This window comes from Zootoca vivipara, chromosome 12 (assembly GCF_963506605.1).
Source record: "Zootoca vivipara chromosome 12, rZooViv1.1, whole genome shotgun sequence".
Taxonomy (NCBI): Eukaryota; Metazoa; Chordata; class Lepidosauria; order Squamata; family Lacertidae; genus Zootoca; species Zootoca vivipara.
In genome coordinates, this window is record NC_083287.1 from 13,345,834 (window position 1) to 13,366,741 (window position 20,908).

Consider the following 20,908-nt stretch of genomic DNA (forward strand, 5'->3'; position numbering starts at 1 on the left):
TCCGCAGCCTGATGACACAAACTCTGTGCAGGAAACCACACATACACATCAGGGATGAGGAATGCTTTCTAACCCATCTACATACAAATTATAAAGCTCTTAAAATGCCACCCAGGCTTAAAGAGCAAGTTTGACAGTTATGTGCAAGTGTGTCGCTGAAAAAAGACTATTGGGTGACTATTGGATCTCAGATATGCAAGGTTCTCCCAGGTCCAATGTGTAATACGCAACATAAGTATATTTAAAGATGTGGCCAAATTTCTGCTACCGGTAGTACTAATAAGCATGTATATAGCACTTTTGAATATTCAAACTGTTTAACATCCATCGTCTTATTACAGCACTGCCTATGACATAGGTCAGTATTTTGCAGATAGCAGTGAGCTGGAAAGACAGCAGTTAGTCAAAGGCCATATAATGAGTTCGTGGGGAAAGCTAGATTCAAACCAGGGATGCTTCCCAATACAGTGGTACCTCTACTTACGAATTTAATGCGTTCCGAACACACATTTGTAAGTTGAAAAAATTTGTAAGTCGAATTCCATAGTTATGCATTGGGAGAAAAAAATTGTAAGTCGAAGCAACCCTATCTAAAAATTCGTAAGTAGAAAAAATCCTATCTAAACCGCATCCAAGATGGCGGACAGAGCTCCATTTGTAAGTAGAAAAATTCATAAGTAGAGTTATTTGTAAGTAGAGGTACCACTGTACATTCCTCAGTCTCTTAATCCCTGTGGTCTAACAGCTCTCATTACACTTCATATCACTTCCCACATTTGACCTATTGTGAAGGCTACTGTATCTCTGTTTCACAGAGGCTATTTCCATTACTACACGTTTGTGATAGAGATTTAGTACCAGTGAAATCTCCTTTTTAGGCACTTCTTTAAAATTTGTTAAGAATGTTAAAGTCCTGCTGGATTAATCCAAATGCCCATCTATTCCAGAATCAATGGTCGCCAGCTAGATGTTTCCCAGAAGCTCACAAGGAAGACATGAAATTAAGAGCCCTTCCCTGTGATTGCCTTCTAGCAAATGATAATCAGAAACATCCTGCACCTCTCAGCCTGGAGAATTCAGTATAATTCAATCTCATTTGATCCCACTTTAAACCTTTCTTTTTAAAAATTATGAGTGTTTAGGGGGGATTTCTGAATTTACTATCTGTTTGGGGTTTTTTTAAATACGGTTTAAGAGCCTTTCTAAATTGAAAACAACAGCCAGGGAACATTTCAACCTCACAGGATACCCTGTAACTGACCTTAACATGGCCATAATGAAACAGAGGAACAGAGGAACCACAATGTGAAACCGCTGAATTAGAATTCACCAAGAGATTCAGTGCTATCACTTGTGTATAATTGGCTTATCAATATCAGGATGTCTGTGACAGCAACACAAAGTGGTTTGAGAATAGTTATCACCCTCTGAACTTTTTCTGAATTTCATTTCTTTCTGACCTCAGTGTCTGCAGTCTCCCACCCACTGCACTCTGCCACCACGTACATATATGTACCTGCAACCCTTCATGCATTTGTTGAAGAAGACTGTAGTCCACAAACACATAACTAATTTGTCAGCCTTCACAGGCCACAAAATGTTTTTGCTGCAAGAAGCTGACATTGTTACTGCCATGGAAATTGCTGTATTGATTTTTTTCTCTGCTGCTCAAGTTTATAATATATTCTATTTCTTGTTTTTCATGAGGCAGAATGCAACACTGAACCTCATGCAATGAAAACTCCCTTCCTTCCTTCCTTCCTTCCTTCCTTCCTTCCTTCCTTCCTTCCTTCCTTCCTTCCTTCCCCCCTATCAGCACCTCCACCCCATACCATCAACCTCCAAAAAATCTGCTCCAGATTATATTCTGAGAGCATCCGGGAGAAGGGCTGCAGGTAGGAGAAGAGAAAAGTGAAGTCCAGCTGTGTGAGCAGAAGTCTGTTCTTCTCATACAAAACATTGGATACACCCTTGGTTTACAGTTCTCCTTTAATATATGTTAATTTTTAATCAAAGTTGCTCAAAGCACCTTGTTATTTGCAGCATATAAATACTGATAATAAACAAATAAGCAAGCCATCCAAGTCAGTGCTGTCATCGCAGCATTTTGTGGTAGTGGTTTCTGTAAATTAATTACGAGTTGTGTGAAGAAGCACTTTATTTTAACTTCCTGGAATCTACTGCCAAATCTCAATGAGTGAAGCTTTCTAGCATCATGGAAAAGGTAGAAAGCATATATATCCATTTTCTCCACACCTTGCCTAACAGCATAAAGCTTTAGTCATGTCCCTCCCACCCACGCCATCCAGTCATCTTAGTTTCACTCTAGGGCTGGACCTGATGACAATATGAAGGGCAACAACACCCAGACGCACAGTGAAAGAGGCCAGCATGACAGGTAACCTAATTTCTACCCAGTTGTGGCAGCACTATCATTCTGCACTCCTGGAGTAAGAAGGGTAAGACAAGGAGAAAACCCAACCTAGCAAAGGCCTCACACCTCCACTCTTAATAACTTTTAGCTTGCAGAATTTTTGCACCTATTTCAGAACATCTTTCTTGTAAAGATATTTGTTACACCTTGGCCCTAGTTTTGGTCCTGTATTTGCTTCTCTAAATGCAGTAGATATCTACTAAGCATTTCCCACATTTTCCGTGTCACAATCAAGGAAGAAAACAGTCAGATTCATCCATCAGTGCTGCAATGATGTAAGGCAGGTATCCCCAACCTACAGCCCTCCAGATGTTTTGGCCTACAACTCCCATGATCCTTAGCTAACAGGACCAGTGGTCAGGGATGATGGGAATTGTAGTCCAAAACATCTGGAGGGCCGAAGGTTGGGGATGCCTGGTGTAAGGCAAGGGTGGTGTACCTTCTGTCCTTGACATCACAGTTCAAGGACAGATTCCAGCCAGTCAAGAGCACTCAAGGAGAGGGCAGAGCAACATAGGTGAGAGATGTGGTCTGGGGAAAGTCTTAAGGACCAGATAGAGAGGACTGAGGAGCCACAATGTCCCCCAGGTCTGACATTCCCACCCCACTGTAGGATAAACACATTAAACCAAAATCTCTATGCTATATATTAAATATACACTGCCTTTATCCCCATTACCGGTAGTTTTCAAAACAATTGCATAATACAAGCAAAGTATATAAAACGCAACAAAACCAAAGTTTCGTTCCAAAGTTATGAAACCATAAAGCCATTTAATACATGAAAGCAGCAGAAGAGGTCTACAAGAATCAGCACCCATTAAAAACTTGTTGAAATAAGGATGTCCTAACAAGCTTCCTGAAATATTTGCAAAAGGGTAGTTTTAGTAGGCCTTTTAAGAGAATTCCCTGGGCCAGAGCCTGCACAGTGTTCCCTCTTCTCTGCTTAGGTTCTTTTCTTGGATGGAGGTGGAGCAAAACAGGCTCAAAGATAAATATTACCTCAATATGGACAGCCAAATACAATAATCCCTCATTTTATCTGCATTTCACTTGTCCCATTTCAACTATACACGGTTGAAAGTGGGCTGTTTGACATTGTGCAACTCAACTCCCAAGCGAAGCAAAGAGCTTAAAAGCTATTTTCATGTTGGGTCAGCTTGGGGTTCTGACATGAAAAGAGCTTTTAAGCTCCGTACCTTACTTGGGGGTAAGGCCTGCTCAGCACACTGGCTCTGGGAAGGCTCTGATGAGATCTCATGGAGCAATCCAAATTCCCATGGGATCTCACAAAAACAACCAGAGCCTTCCAGAGCCACCAGACTGAGCAGGCCTTGCCACCACAAGGAAGGCGGAGAGCATAATGACTTTTTTTCACACTGGGTAACCCAAACAGTCTGGATGCAAAGAGAGATTTTAAGTTCTCCACTTCGCTTGCAAGGTAAGGCTCACTTGACCTGCCTGGTCTGGAAGTGATGGGAATGCTCTCCCCCCACATACCTGCTAGCCACGGGCAGCTCCAAAGGTTTGACTATATGCAATCTTCATGTATATACAGAACCCTGGTAACCAAACCCCCTCATAAAATGAGGGATTACTGTACAGTATGCTGAAAAGTAGTGGCCATAAATGTTTGCAATAATAATAATGTATCCTTCCAAATAGTGGGTCAATGCTGAACAATGTATGCATCCGTCATTTGGGAAGGAGGAGATTATTGGGTTGTTTTTGTTTTTATTATGTATTGTATGTTTTTATATTGTGATTTTATCTTGTGAACCACCCCGAGACCTGTGGTTATAGGGCTGCACACTAAATAAATAAATAAATACTTTTTGAAATGATTTTTTAAAAAACTCAATTCATCATCATCCAACCTTTAACAATTTAAATAAAAGCTCTTTAGGTGGCCCTGGGCAAGGCCCTATTTTTCAATGTTATTTAGCTGACAGAACTGTCAGATCCAAACATTTTTTAAAAAAAGAGTAATAAATATCTGATTAAAAGTGGATCAGCAGAACAAATTCAGTATCAGTGGCAAAAATTCAAGTTTCTGCAATCAACAGGTAAGTTTAAAAGATGACTGATTTGTCTTCAACTGAAATTACTACATTCACAGGATAGAGAAGGTCAGCCTGTGCTAATCTGTCATAGTCCATTTCACACACGTTCAACAGTTGCAGATCCACTCTGAAATGATAATCTGAATCACCTTGAAAGTAATCCACGTCTGGTTCAATATATTGCATTCTTGAGTTACTTCTTCCTTGTGAAGTTGGTTTTTTTTTGCAATCTAATAATATTAGTTATCTGAGAAATCACAATATCATGTATAAAACTGAACTGCTATTTTATGCAAGAAATCATTGGTTCAACTCAGCTATAATTTTCCAATTATGTCTATCAAATGGCTCTGGATGGGATGAACATTTCCATCCATAACAAGAGATACATACATATTTTAGCTGAGCCCAAATCAATATTACGATATGCATGGCTCATTTGCATTAGCTACACAAGCTTAAGTCAAAGTCCATATATGGAGCTGCACTGGTGGGTTGAAACAGCCCCATTCTGAACAATTTATATTTTATAGAGATAGAAACTTCAAAGCAAAATAATACTAAGAAACTGAACTGTATATAACGCATCAGTCTTGGTACTCTCACAGGCTTTACTACTGAAAGTACTGAATATCTGTAAACAAACTTACCGATATGTTGACCAAAAATATTTAGATTGGTTTTTTAACCTAAGACAGCTGCACAGTATTCAAAAACGGGCTGTTGTTTTTAATACAGAGAGTATGCATGACAACTGGCTAAGTTTGACCCAATCTTTCAGGAGGGTAGGCATAGGAAACAGTAACATTTCCCCTATTATGAAGTAATGCCAAATAGCTTTATATTGTAACTTATGAATAGAGCGAGGGACGTGGGTGGTGCTGTGGTCTAAACCACAGAGCCTAGGGCTTGCCGATCAGAAGGTTGGCAGTTCGAATCCCCGCAACAGGGTGAGCTCCCGTTGCTCGGTCCCAGCTCCTGCCCACCTAGCAGTTCGAAAGCACGTCAAAGTGCAAGTAAATAAATAGGCATCGCTCTGGCGGGAAGGTAAACAGCGTTTCCAGAAGCAGCTTAGTCATGCTGGCCACATAACCTGGAAGCTGTATGCCAGCTCCCTCGGCCAGTAAAGCGTGATGAGCGCCGCAACCCCAGAGTTGTCCGCGACTGGACCTAATGGTCAGGGGTCCCTTTACCTTTATGAATAGAGCATTTGAAGCAGCCTGCAACACTTGATAACTGGGTAAGCAAGCCTTATCCCATTTACCTAGGAGTGAGTCCTGTTGAATTCAGAAGAGTTTACTTCCAAGTAGATATGGTTAGGATTATGCGCAGGGCAACAAATTTGTCAGTTTAAAGCAAGAAAGCTACAGTTGCAACTGCTCTTTTTAAGGACTTTAGTACTTATAAAATATCATCACACGTGCACTATTCTGTTCTCAACTACTGCACCTTGCTACAAAACTACATTAAAATTTAAATGATATTAAGAACCTGGAAAAAATAGATCTACATTTTTGATAGAGCTAGGGACTCTCCTTCACTGGAGGTTTTTAAGCAGAGGTTGGATGGCCATCCATCTATCATGGCTGCTTCAGTTGAGATTACTGCATTGCAAGGAGTTGGACTAGATGACCCTTGAACTCTACAATTCCATGATACTATGATTCTAAGTTACTGATTTGAGCTACCCTTTCTGTTCATGACTGAGGATAAGCATTCCCTTTATATGTATTGGTTCTTTTCTTGCAAGAGATTAGTGTGAGGATAAGCAGGAAGGCTGCAAAAAAAAATTGTAGGCTAGTGACAAGCTGGAGATTTAATTGCAAAGCTTCATATTTCCATCTACTATTGGCAGTGACATATTTCTCACTGGAGAAAAAAAAAGAAACCCAACCAAGTACACCTGTCCAAGTACACCTGTGCGAAGTTTAAACTTCTAGTAGTAAGAAGTACCAGCTACAGACCTACAAGTATTTTGCACCTAGTATCTTCCGCTGATTATCTTCAGTACAGCAGTTATGTAAGAGTATGCTCAATGGACAAATGGTTGCCAACCGATCAATAGCAGCCTTGGACTTCGTTAACTAATGTGAAGATGTATTATGTGGCTCTTCAAACACACTGCACAGCACCATAGTATTTGGACAAAACACTTATTGCTTGCTGACTTCTGCACTTAAGACAGCTTTCCATGTTATCTAGAAGCCCATTTCAAATATGGAGTAAAAAAGGCCCTTGATTTAATCTCAAAATGGAATTTGTCGTGAAACAGATTTATACCAAGATTATTTCAGAAACAACAATCAACCCAAATCTACAGAACTTCAAGTTCTGTTCACACAAATGAGCTTGGCAGGAAACAATAACATCAGTACACTGAATGCAAGATGTGCAAATAGCCATGCTTATCAGCATAATTTAACATCACCCAAGTATTTTAAATCAAATGGATATGACAAGGGTAGAAGAAAAGTATTTCTGAAAAGTGCAGTACAATCGTATGCATGCATAGAAAAAAACCCTACTGGATTCAGTGAGACTTACTGCTAAGAAGTGTGTACAGTATAGGATTGCAAACTTGGGAACAAACTACATGGTATCAATTATTAGACCTCCAAATGCTATTTTTAAATGAAATGCTGCTGCAGAGGCTGTCAATTTGTTTGGAGCAATGGTGCCTAAGGAAAAGGAGTTTGACCCTTATCCTCAAACCACTTTCACAACCAGGGCCGGTTCTAGGGGTAGTCTGGGTGGTGCGGGGTGCCAGCCCGGTGGAGGGGCGTCGTGCGGCGGAGCCGCGTGAAAACTGCTGCGCACTGCGCCCGCCCACCAGCCGCGACAAAAAACAGAGCGGGGGCGCCGGAGCGATCACCGCACCACAGCGCCAGGGCACCCGACGTGCTTGAGACAGCCCTGTTCACAACCCAAATTCACCCCTTCCCCAGTTGCAGTTTGGCTTTTTGCAAAGAGTAAACTACAAATACCTATTAGAATTTTAAAAAGGAACAATGAAGCATTCTGGTGTTTTCTGGCATCCTTAGAAGGGTAAAAACTGATCTATGCAGCCCATTTAGCATTTCAGAAGCCCTAGTGATAATAGAACCAATTAACACAAAATCAGCTAGAAGATCAGTGTGAAGAAAGCACTTGCCAATTTAGAGTATAATTCCCATGTGGCTATTTCCAATTAACATCAGTCATCTTGATTATGCAGGTTCAGATTTCTATAACTGTTTTCCTTCAGAAGATCCAGAAAAAGGACAGCTGCTAAGTTCAGATATTTGATTTCATAACATGTATATACTGTATATTGGTTGCTTGATTCTTTTTAACCACTCCAAAGTTGTTTGAGATAATAGAATTCAAGGGCTTGAGCTAAGAGCTCACAATTACTATTGTATCAGTGTTGTTGAAAAAACATCAACTAGATTTCTATATTTTAAAAATCCCTCTGAACATTTTTTCAACAAGTTCAATCACAGCCTGATCTTAATCAATATGCCCTCAAGTGATGAATATCTGCTTGGAAAAGAAAAAGTAGTACTTTAATCTCTTCATTACTGGGAGAAGCAAGCAATACTGATTAACAGTAAACAGGACTGATCTGGGATTGTACACAGGAGTTTATCATTTATTGGGGTATATAAAACACTGCCGTTGGAGCTGCAAGATTTGGGTTTAGGCAAAGCACAACAATTTACAAAAATGTTTTACGGCAAACCTGCACAACCAAGGTCCCATAGTCTAAAACAAGTTCATTCAGCACCTTGCAGGGAACCTCTGAAACAAACCTACACCTCAAGAGTCACCCTTGTCAGCTGATCAATAAAATGCGGGTCAGTTTAAAAAAAAACAGGAAACAAGAAACAGTTGCGATCTCCCACACAAGCTGGAAACACAATTGTTACTTTGTCAATATATTTACCTTCATGTTTCCATTGAAACAGCTCTTGGGTTGATGATTACAAAGACCTTAGTGGCAGCAACAGCAGGAACCCTGGGGTTAGAGGACTGAGAGGTAAAGGGCGGAGAGAGATCCCTATATTCCAGGCAGTTGCTTTGTTTCCCCTGCCCGCAAACACAGCAACATCGATGAGGGGAGGAAATGATGTAGCACTAGCGAGGGGAAAAAAGGAAAGAGAAAGAAATAGAAGACACAGCAGCACCAAACAGATAGAAAGCCACACCACTTTCCCTTTCTCTCACTGCGTGCCAGTCAGATGCAGCCAGAGGAAGGCTAGCCACCCCCAGCCCTAGCCCCCTCTCCAGTGGGGAAAAAACATTTGCAACCCCAAGAAAACAGGAAAGAGCGAGATTTTGGCCAAGGGGCACCAGTGGCAGGGGATCTTTGCCTGCAAAAAAATAAAATAAAAAGCCAGGGGAAATAGAGAGACCCGTCACCGCACGCCCCTTCCCCCCACCCGACACCTGTCAGCTCTTTTCTCCAACAAACCCCCTCCCCTCCTCGGCGTCCCCGGCGCCTGTTGCTATGGAGCACGCCGGATAACACACAACTTGCGGGGTGGGAAAGGGGAAATAAATTTGGGGGGGGGAGAAGAAGAGGAAGACGAGAGAGGAGTTGATCATGAAAGGAGGTGGCAATGCACCGCATAAACCCCTCGCGGACAAGGCGGGCGGGCACAATATATATACACACATACGTGTGTACACACATACACACACGAACACACACACACCGTGGAGGGCGCAACACGGTATGCCCCCAGCTCCCTTTACCCCGCCTTCCAAGGGTCGCCCCAAACTCGCATGCCCGCGGCCATTTCTCGCGTGTCCACCCCCCCTCCCCACCGTGCCTCAGAGCTGAGGTGATATTTATTATTATTATTATTGCCTCGCCTCGCACGGCGCGCCCCTCTTACCGAGCGAGAAGCCCCCTCAGTGCGAACCGCTCGAGGGCGCCTCCTTCCCGCTCCCTCCGCAGCGCTCGGTGCGTGGCTCGTCTCCCTCGGAGCGGCGAAGACGGCCCAGGCGCATCCTCTCTCCGTCGTCCCGCCGCGCCACAAGCTCGCGCTCCACCTCAGCGCCCTCATTCACTTCCGCTGCCAGCGGCGGGCACGGAGCGGAAGGAGCCGGGAGGGAGGGAGGGAGACGCCCCTCCCGTCCGGCTAGCGCGAGGGACCGCGCATGCGCCGCCCCGGGTTTCGAGGCGGCGGCAGCAGCTACTCAACCTCGGCTTCGGAACTCCGCCTGGCTGCGCGCGCGAACTCGCGGAGGGAAGGAGGGAGGCCCGCCCGGGTTTGGCGTAAAGGGCGGCGGCCCGCTCTCCAACAACGCAACAAAGGCTGCAGCCGCGCAGGGAGGGAGGACCGCTCGGTCCCAAGAAAAGGGACGCGCGTGGGATTGGGCCGCCAGAGATGCCGTGAAAACCGCGGTGGCCATCCATCCATTCCACCGCGGTCGTCTTGCACTCGCCGCAGGTGGCTTGCAAAAAGCTCTCTTGCAAAGAATCCTTGTCTGTTGAAGAAACTCCTTGGCCCTTCTAGCTCAGTATTTCTGTGAACCGTCCCGAGACCTCCGGGTACAGGGCGGTATATAAATTAAATAAATTAATAATAATAATATTGTCTGCAGTGGCTGGGAGCGGCTCTCCGGGGCTTCAGGCAGGGCTCTGACTCGGCCCTACCTGGAGATGCCGAGGAATGAACCTCGTGCCTTCTGTGCGCAGAGCAGATGCTCTAACCGCAGTGATTTTCAGGAGGGCCATAACACAATTTCCAGATGTCACAACTCTCCTGATTGCCTGAAGAGCAATTCCACAGACAGCCTTGGGAAGAAGTACTGTATCTTCATTGGGCAAGTCTAACCTGCAGGTGCATTCTGTATACCCTTCCGCCACTGACATAATTAATTGCCCTGTGGCTGATCAGACCCAAATGGTCCTTTCAGCCCAGTAACTCCCAGGAGTGACCAGCCAGAGACATCCTGCATACCTTGAAACTCTACTTTTACACTGAAGCGGGCTTTTAATTCTTAATTAAAATTTTAATTAATTTTTAATAGTGCGCACTTCTATGGGTTCTCCCCCCCCGCCACGTACTAGATTTGCACCCACTACCGTACTAGCCCAGCCACTAGTAACATGGCTTCTTACCCACCTCTTCCCAGCAAAGCAAGACTACTGTGCCTATTTTGATTTAATCCTTGTGTTACAAAATTACACTCAATGTCACATTTAGCAAAATCACGAATTTACCTTCTTGCATTGGATGTAAGTTTTTAAAGGTTTAAGTCTTTACATGGTAGCTGACTAGACCCATGCAAGAATCCCATCAATTGCTTCGGAGACAAGGCAGATTGCAACAGATAGTGTTGCTGCGGTGCCTGTAATACAGCCATAACCAGTACGTGGCCATTTGTTTAGCCTGAAATTCTTGCAGGATTCCTATGTGAAACATTATTACGTAACTCACTGTTGATGTGGTTAGCAGTCTTAAGGCTAGGTTTGAACAGTATGTAATTGCGCATGAACACAGCTGTTGTGCCTAACAATACTCATGCCAAAGTAAGTACGACTAATTTCAGGTACCACAAGTTTATTTTCTTGTCGCTGCAGAATCAGGGCAACTTGACACATCCACAAAGAGAAGCAAATTTGCAAGATCTCTGTGTTCTGCTGCATGTAACCAAATAGCATTTGTGCATCCACTTCTCAGCATTTGTCTTATAGTCAGTTGGTTTGCATGTTAAAGACTACTACCGTAGTCTGAAATTTGTCCAGCTCAAGTGGTGTTTGCAGTTGGAAACTCAACACCACCTAATACACCACCTATGTAGTGCAGTATTCACTTCAAGTTCTGATGTACTCATTCCATTACCACAAGGATTTCCATTTGGTCAACAGAACTTTCCCCCTCCTCTCCGTGCAGCCTTCCCAAATATGCTCTGGAGGGTTCAGAGGGGGGTGGGGGTATCCATAACAGATTTAGGGGGTATTTGGGGCAGGTACAGTGAGAGAAAAATCTGTTTGTCAGTCAAAAGTCCTTCCAGGGATGGAAGGGGTGCATTGAATGCTGTACTCTAATCTGGACCCACACTTCACCATGAGCTGAACACCCAATTGAATTGAGTCAACCAACATTTCACCATGCTAAAAAAGTTGTATGGATTGGTCTAGACCAGGCATCCCCAAACTTCGGCCCTCCAGATGTTTTGGACTACAATTCCCATCTTCCCCGACCACTGGTCCTGTTAGCTAGGGATGATGGGAATTGTAGGCCAAAACATCTGGAGGGCCGCAGTTTGGGGATGCCTGGTCTAGACTCTAGAGAAATCTCCACACTTAGTTGTTGAGAAAAGTTACATATACCTTTCAGGTTACATTGGCATTTGTGTTTTGCAGGTGATAAAAAGAATTCACAGCAGCCTCCCTTTAATCTTATGTTAACTATATTACAAAATTAAAATACTTTTGAAGTGCTTTACTTTCCATTCTTTGTCTTCCAAAAGAATAATTAAAACAAGAAGTGAGGTGATGAAGTTCTAATTGGCATATGAAAGAGCCAACAGTAAAACTTTAAGCCTCTTTGTAGCTGCTAGTTTCAAAGAAGATCTGCAAGGGTTGTGCAAACACCAGTGGGAATTTAAGAATCCTTTTAATAAGAAAGTTAGTTAACATTTACCAAAAAAACCCCAACTCCTAACCCAAAACATTTGCAGTATTTGTACATGTATGTCAGCAGAGCTTGAAGAAAATTTGAGCTGAGCCTTCAATTTGATTGCAACTATTTTAGCGAAAAGAATTTAATTAAATCAGGAAAATAGAGGTTTGCATCTGGTTTTTACTAAAATGTATACAAAGTTTTGAGAGCCATTATGAATTAATACTCCATTTTTCTCTTTTATTTGCTTCTCTACTAAAGGCAGCAACATATATGGGGCTAGCCTTGCTTGTAGGTATGGCTAAATTTCCTCCACATGACCCTCTAACTAGGATGTCAGAAAAGGTGCATTGCTTGAACCAGCCCCAAAAGGGAATGCAAAAAAGCCCCAATCTCTAGAGATGTCCTCACTTAGAGCAATATTACATTTTCCATTTTAGTTTGAACATGTGATGGGATACCCATCATGCAGAGGTTCCCTTTATTACTGCAATTCTATGCATGCCTACTCAAAAGTTCCATTGAGTTCAATGGGGACTATTCCTAGGGAAGTGGGTGCATAATTGCAGCCTAAATAAAATTGCTTTGTTGCTCTTAATACATTTATGGCTTTATTGATTCCTTGCTTTAAAGTACAGCACTAAGAATTTTACTCAGAAGTCCATACAAGCCTGGAGGATGATGAATGGAATGCACTCCCCAAGTGGTGATGAACAGCCACACTTTCACACCATCTGACGCTAAATGTCACCTAGGCACTTCACACAGTACATTATAAATGGTCTTGGAGGTTAGAAATGCAGCGTGAACAGACAAATATGCAGACTGTTATTTATGCAAGAACTGGTTTCCATAAAATAGGAAATAAAATGTACAGCTGTGATATTTGTACATGCAGTTTATGCAGTTTTCTGAAAGGGAACACCGTTCTATAGAAAGGAATAAAGGGATGCCTGTTTATCCCTGTTGGGTTTCAGAAATTAAAATGCTTACTTACCAGACTGCTAATGGTGGTATTTAGTTCAAACCACTTCACAGTACTTTCAGGTACTAAATCATGTATAAATCAAAGACCTCTTTCCCCCCCCATACCCACCCCCAAAAAAACAACCCTGACTTGCAGATTGAGAAAAACCATTAAATTTTTTTTTAAAAAATACATTCCTTCAGTAGCCAAAAATTTTGATAAATCAAAGTTCATACCTATCAGTATGTTTATTTCCCTCCTTCCAGATTGTTCTACCCTTCTTTACATATTGGATGGGTCAAATTTACATGAAGAATTCCAAGGCTGATGTATATAGACTTTAGGTTAAGGGTGGAGAACCTGTGACCCTTTAGATATTGCTGGACTACAATTGCTATTATCCTTACCATGCTGGGTGGGGTATGTGGGAGTTGTAGTCCAACAACATCCAGAAGGCCACAGGTTCCCCATGCCTACCATCAGGATGAAACAGGAAGTAATTAATTATACTTGGTACCTAAGCTCATCAGCAATAATAGAAAAAATGCAGTTTGCTTATCCATAACAGCATTTTATCCTAATCTTAAATGAGCATCACTAATCCTGGTACTGTATTGGTTACTTGTGGTAGTATTTTTTCAGACCTGGGGGGGGGGGGTAAGATTATGCATGTTTAAGTAACACTTCGTTATATATTTTTTAAAGCTTTAGCCCTGCTATTCTGTTGTCTGTCTGTCAATGTGTTAGTATACCAGAGTATCCTTTTGTCCTGCCTGCTTAATGGGAGCCCAGTTCCTTAATGGTATAGCAACACACACACACACCCCACACAGATTTTCTGCTGGAAATTGGCCTCTTACCACACAACATTTAAACAAGTGAATGTTGTCTTTGGGTGGATTTGGTTCCTTTATGCATGGTCAACTGCAAATAGTGATTAATTCAGATCTGCACCACCATAGAGGGGCTTTGCGCAGAAAACGCCTTGAGTGTTGAAAGCACAAGCCCTTCACACAACCTCCTGCTCAATATACAAAACCCAGATCCAGAGCAGCCCCATCAAATGACCTGCTAATAGACCTCCAGGAAGGAAATAAGTGCTTGGTATGGCATCCATATAAAGGGCATGTGGGTATGTTTCCACCGAAACCCCATGCTACTGTGAGAAAAAGCATATACTGTTTGCGTAGACAGATGTCTCACCTGCGCAAAGTAAAAAACCCCAAACCCCGTGTTTCAGAACCAGAGCCGGCCCTACGTGCAGGCTGGGTGGCGCAGGGCACCATGGCGCCGGCCCTACGTGCAGGCTGGGTGGCGCAGGGCACCATGGCGCCGGCCCGCCAGGAGGGCGCCGCGAGCTGCGCCCACCCGCTGGCTGACCGGTCCGCCACGCAGCTGCGCCTGCCCGCCCACCTGCCGCGCAGCAGCGCCTGTTGCACCCGCGCTGCGCGCGGCGCCCACCCGCCCACCGCGCTGGGAAACGGGGCGAGTGGGCGCCGGAGGGATCCGGCGCACCACGGCTCTGGGGGCGCTTAAGACGGCGCTGTTCAGAACACACAACTCACCAAAAAGTGCATGCTGGGAAACAGAATCAGGAGACCTTGCACAACAGCGGCCTCTAGCGGTGGCTACACCGGTACTGCAGGTAGGAAAGCTTCCTACTCCACAGCAGCTTGGCTCGCCTTTGCAGACTATGCTGAGTAGAGGTTTGAAGACTAGGCCGAATAGCCCATTTAACAGACTAAACTATAGTGGGGCGTTCAGGGGAGTTTGAAGAGGGACTCTGAGGGCCCATTTAACAGACTAAGCCACAGCAACGCTGTGTCCTGCCCTGCAGGGACAAACCTTTGCCGTTAGAAAGCATTATCCACGAGCCCTTACGTCTTTTCTTCTGCAGGCTAAATCAGCGTTTCTCAACCGCTGTTCCGCGGCACACTAGTGTGCCGCGAGACGCTGGCTGGTGTGCCGCGACGTGCGGCGACGAGAAGGGCGATTTGCATTGTCACGTGCCTGGCGGCCGCCAATAAGCAGCACTCACCCGCCGGAAAGCAATATTTCTCCTCCTCTTTCCCAAAGCTCAGTGCAAACAAGCCTGGCGGCCGCCAATACACAGCACTGACCCGCTGGAATGCAATATTTCTCCTCCTCTTTCCCAAAGCTCAGTGCAAACGAGCCTGGTGGCCGCCAATACGCAGCACTAGCCCGCCGGAAAGCAATATTTGGCAAGTGTTTCTTACAGTCATAATTATAATATAGGGCGGCACAGAGTTAAATTTTTTAACTTTTTTAATGGTGGTGTGCCTTGTGATTTTTTTCATGGAACAAGTGTGCCGTGGCCCAAAAAAGGTTGAGAAACACTGGGCTAAATGTTCCTAGTGCCTTCAGCTTTTACTCACAGCACTTTTGTTTTCCATATCCTACCCAGACAGTATTCATTGCCCTCCAAGTTGTCTATATTATATAATATATATTATATACAGTGGTACCTCGGTTTAAGAACAGCCCTGTTTACGAACTATTTGGTTTACGAACTCCACAAAACCAGAAGTAGTGTTCCAGTTTGCAAACTTTACCTCTGTCTAAGAATCGAAGCCGAACGGTGGAAGGGCACCGGCGGCGGTAGGCCACATTAAGGAAAGCGCACCTCGGTTTAAGAACAGACTTCCAGAACTGATTAAGTCTGTAAACCAAGGTACCACTGTATTATATATTATATATACCCTGGCTTTTTCCCTGACGGGCTCAAGGTGACATACAGATAAACTGAGAACAGTTAAAACCCAGTGGGGTGTTAATTAAAAAATATTAAACATTAATAGAAGTATTAGAACTATAGATATATAATATCTATTAAAAACATGCAACCACAACAAACTCACCGCAGCACCAGCCCCCTCATTAAAAGCTGTCAGTTCCCAAAAGCCTGTTGGAACAAAAAGTTCTTCACTTGCAGGTGAAAAGACAACAAGGAGGGAGCCAGTCTCTCTAGTTCCAAAAAGTCAAGGAGGAGCCACTAAGAAGGTCCTCCTTCTTCTTAAAGTGTGGCTTCCAGATTTGCAGGAAACCCTTTACCACCATGGACTCCCTCCTCAATGTTGATCATCACCTGACAGGAAGAGGTTGGTGGTGAGATATTAGATCTACCACAACAATAGCAGGTCTGTTGTAGCTCACCCCCTTTTAACCTTGGCTGCATGAACCAAGCAACATGTTCCCTTCCACACCCACTGTTAGGCCAAGTGTTTTGAAAGACTGCTTGGGTTGCTTGTGCAGTTAAGCTGGTTCCTCTAAAACTCAGTTGCTAAGCAGCAGTTACTAGATATCAGTTCTAAGTAATCACAAATGTAGATTAGGCTACTGCTGTAGAACTTCCTCCCTAGGGCAGCTCATCAGATATTGAATATTAGCTCTGAGTAACTACAAATAAGTGTAGTCTGGTGCTGTAGAAATCTCTCCCCATGCCCCCTCACATCATCAGGGTGACCATCTGTCCTATTTTACAGGACAGTCCCTCCACTTGAATGAGTCCTCTATTGTAGGGCTGTGACCGAGTCTGGTTTAAAGTACCATAAGAAAGGAAAGCAAGCGGGCATTTGATATTGGCCATTAGCAGTGAGAGGAAATCAGCCCTGAGTGCTCCCTGGAAGGACAGATCGTGAAGCTGAGGCTCCAATACTTTGGCCACCTCATGAGAAGAGAAGAATCCTTGGAAAAGACCCTGATGTTGGGAAAGATTGAGGGCACTAGGAGAAGGGGACGTCAGAGGACAAGATGGTTGGACAGTGTTCTCGAAGCTACGAACATGAGTTTGACCAAACTGCGGGAGGCAGTGCAAGACAGGAGTGCCTGGCGTGCTATGGTCCATGGGGTCACGAAGAGTCGGACACGACTAAACGACTAAACAACAAATTAGCAGTGAGCACCTGAACAACACCTGGCCATAGTCTTCTTCCCCACAATGATGAGATGGATTGCATTTCTATTTAAATGGCAGCCATTATTTTTAAAATTGTGTTTAGACACACAATTAAGCATGGGCAACCTTGAAGCAAAATCAGTGTCCTTTGCTGTTCTTAGTCTCAGAAGGCTGACGGTTCAGTAGGGTCTTTAGGGAACAGTCCTGGAACTCTGTTATACAGCTCTTTTAGTCTATGGTGTTGGTCATCTTAAATTGTAATTAAGTATTGATTTTGATGTTTTCCTGGGCTGCCCCCAAGGGCCCTTATGGTGATAGGGCAGGATATAAATCTAATCGACAAATTAATGCCAGAATTTAAATGCCTTTTATTTCACACTAGCAAAATGCCTGAAAAGTAGTATGTGTGGAGGGAACTTTTTATGAGAGTACAAAGCACCCTTTGGGGTCCTGTATGCAATCTTTGGGGGAGAGGGGTCCCTCTTGTAAATGTATAGATGCCCCCTCCATTTTTACTTGGTGCTTGGACACTTGCTGTTTTTTTCCCTAGATCCCTGAAACAAAATCTTACACAGGCATCCCCAAACTTCAGCCCTCCAGATGTTTTGAACTACAATTCCCATCATCCCTGACCACTGGTCCTGTTAGCTAGGGATCATGGGAGTTGTAGGCCAAAACATCTGGAGGGCCACAGTTTGGGGATGCCTAATCTTACACCTGTCAGTAGGGGTCAGGAAGGTTTTGCCCCATCACAGCAGTATCCTCAAGAGTACAACACCTTACTTTTCTTCACAAGAGCATATGAAATCATTTAATTTATTTAAATTGGGGTGGGGTGGGGGTGGGATAGACAATCTATGAGGCCGAGCCAACATGGCTACTGGGTGCTATAGTCATTTCTGGAAAGCCGCAGGTTCCCCACCCACCCCATTTTAATGAACATCCAAAACAAAAAGTGCTTTCTTCTATTTTGAATAGCTTATTCCTATTAAATTCATCATTGGGAATGCACACAATTCCTCTGAATAATTTTTTGTTTACTTAAAAGCACACATTCTTGAAGAGTTTTTCAAAGGTCTGCACCTTTTATCCAGGGTTCAAAACAGAGCAGCCTCTACTATCCATGAATTGCAAGGCCCTTTTAAAAGCAGCAGCACAAAGAGCAATTTGGTCTCACAGTGGGACTCAACAGGATGGGGAGCTGAGTCACACCAGAGGTTTAACTGCTGAGCAGTCCTGGCTCTCGTTCTGTCCACAATGCACACTTATAATTATGCAATTAATATTGCATTGTGCAATATTACGGGCATTCAGGGTGCCTGACCAAAGAGAATAGTTGATTATTTCCCACCAAAAATGAAACTTTTAACAGCTCTCAGAAGACTTAAAGCAGAAAGTCTTTATAGGAGTTACTTACCGTACAATTGCATGCCACCATCTCTACATGTCACTGAAAACACTAGGTTTAATTATGAATGAAGATTTACCATTTGCCATGCATGATTGCCACTAATCAAAGGTCCCCGGTTATATGAAATGGATGCTTGATAAGATTTATTCAATGGAGCAATGCAAGATCCACAGGGCAGTGGTTTTTTAAAGGAGCTAAACCAGTTCTCACTAATACCAGTAGAAGTAAGACATTGAAGTGACACACCCAGGCCAAGAATCTGACATGTACATGTGACTATTTCTTTTTCCTTTCACCTTCTAGAAATCTGCAGCAAACTGTCATACACAGTTCTTTTTTGCTGTAGGAAGCATAGCTGCCAAGTTCTCCCTTTTTTTAAGGGAAATTCCCTTATTCTGAATAGGCTTCCTCGCGAGAAAAGTGAAAACTTGGCAGCTATGGTAGGAAGCCAAATGCTCAAGCACAGGAATGACAATAAATGCCCAATATTAGAATAAATTTTATAACAGCAGTGTGTACTGGGAAGAATTCCAGGAGCAGTTCTGAAAAGTGCCAAGTCATTTCCCTGTCTGCGTGATCAGGCAACCCAATCTCTCTATACAAACTTGTTACTTTGCAGACATTCTTCTGCTCTTAACACCCTTTGGACAGCTGAACCTGAACCATCCATGATGCCACTGGCGTTTGGGCCTGTTTGACCCAGCAAAAAGTTGAATGCACACTTTATTCTGCTGGAGAATTAGGTTATGTGGATCTGGGCCAAAGAAATTACTTCGTTATTATGCAGAGTTGCTAGGTAGTTAACAATGGGATATGTGGAAATGCTAGATAGGTAATAAGCCAAGCGGAATCCATAATTACATATACAAGTGCAAGGAAGAAACCTGCTGAACTAAGGTTCAGACAAAGATAAAGAGCCTGAAGTGAATGAAATGCACAACTTAACATAAGCCAGAGCTCTAGGTGCTCTCAAACACTAAATATATAACAAGCTGATAAACCCCATAGAAAAACATGCTAAATACCCTCTTATCACCAAAATGTATTCTGCAGCTTGAGACCCAAATCCCTGAAAGAGCCTCTCCCTATATCAGCCTGCCTAGAATCATAGGGGCCAACTCCTAGGGGAGGAGGGCCTTGCCCCCCCCTAAAATATTTGAGGGGGCCAGCCCCCTCCCGTTGATGGACATTTGTAGGGGAATCATAGCTATATGTTATAATCCTCACCAGTTCTCAAAATGCACACTATAGTGATCTGGTATTGCTTCATAGCTGTATCACTTGATTCTGAATGCTGTAGCTTTAAAGCCTCAATGGACTTTACTAGACAGTAAGTACACAGGTTTGGGATGAAGGAGGGCACCAGGGCAGGAGGCCCAGAAGCTGCTGCACTCTCCAGCTGATTCACAGCAGATTGAAACCAGACAGAAAAGTAGCTATCAAGTAGTAGATGTGAAAAGGACCTAGGGGTCTTAGTAAATCACAAGCTTAACATGAGTCAACAGTATGGTTCAGCAGCAGAACTAAAAAGGCTGGATGGCCATCTGTCATGGATGCTTTACTACTTGAGCTTCCAGCATTTCAGGGGGTTGGGCTAGATGCAGGGGCAAAGGAAGGCATTGTAACACCTAGGGTGGGTGTCGCTACATAGGGCTCATGTGCGGCGTCGTTACGTACGATGCATGTGCCGGACGTAGCGACGCCGCACATGCGCTGTACATAGTGGTTTGCCGGCGCTGCTGCTCCAGTGCTGTACAGACGGTGCTGGGATCCTCTGCTCGCAGCGGCACCGGCAAACAACTATACAGCGCACGTGTGGTGTCACTAAGTACAGTGCATGCATGCGATGCCGCACATGTGCTGTACTTGGCGGTTTGCCGGAGCGGTGCTCCAGCGCCATACAGATGGTGCCAGGATTCTCTGCTCGCGGCTGCAGCCACGAACGGAGGATCCTTCACATGCGGCTGCGGCAGCACGATGGCTGCTTGTGTCGCCGGAAGCCCCCACGGGGTGACTTCTTGTCACTCCCACAGACATGGCACCTGGGGCGCACTGCCCCCGCCCCCCCCGTTGTGACGCCACTCACTAGATGACCCTCAGGACCCCTTCCAACTCTTACAATTCTATGATCCTATGACTGTGCAACTCACAGACACTTGTCAGTGTGGTGTAGAACAGCGTTTCTCAACCGCTGTTCCGCGGCACACTAGTGTGCCGCGAGATGCTGGCTGGTGTGCCGCGACGTGCGGAGACGAGAAGGGCGATTTGCATTGTCACGTGCCTGGCGGCCGCCAATAACCAGCACTCACCCGCCGGAAAGCAATATTTCTCCTCCTCTTTCCCAAAGCTCAGTGCAAACGAGCCTGGCGGCCACCAATAATCAACACTGACCCGCCGGAAAGCAATATTTGGCAAGTGTTTGTTACAGTCATAATTATAATATAGGGCGGCACAGAGTTAAATTTTTTAAACTTTTTTAATGGTGGTGTGCCTCGTGA

At 44.2% G+C, this 20,908-nt stretch overlaps 1 protein-coding gene across 4 annotated transcripts in view; it reads right to left on the reverse strand.

The window, feature by feature from the left end:
• The window catches only part of ATP2C1 (ATPase secretory pathway Ca2+ transporting 1), a 54,187-nt gene extending 38,079 nt beyond the window's left edge, over positions 1-16,108 (reverse strand). The window contains exons 1-2 of one of the 4 annotated variants that reach the window (XM_035128771.2): positions 9,378-9,514; positions 8,423-8,613 (exon numbers count right to left, since the gene is read on the reverse strand). In XM_035128771.2, the coding sequence (XP_034984662.1) occupies positions 8,423-8,428 (6 nt within the window). In that variant the 5' untranslated portion in view covers positions 8,429-8,613; positions 9,378-9,514. Of the gene's footprint in view, positions 1-8,422; positions 8,898-9,377; positions 9,562-15,962 lie in introns of those variants that run through there. The other 3 variants (XM_035128774.2, XM_035128770.2, XM_035128773.2) reach the window with 3 other exon arrangements.
• Positions 16,109-20,908: the final 4,800 nt, after the last annotated feature.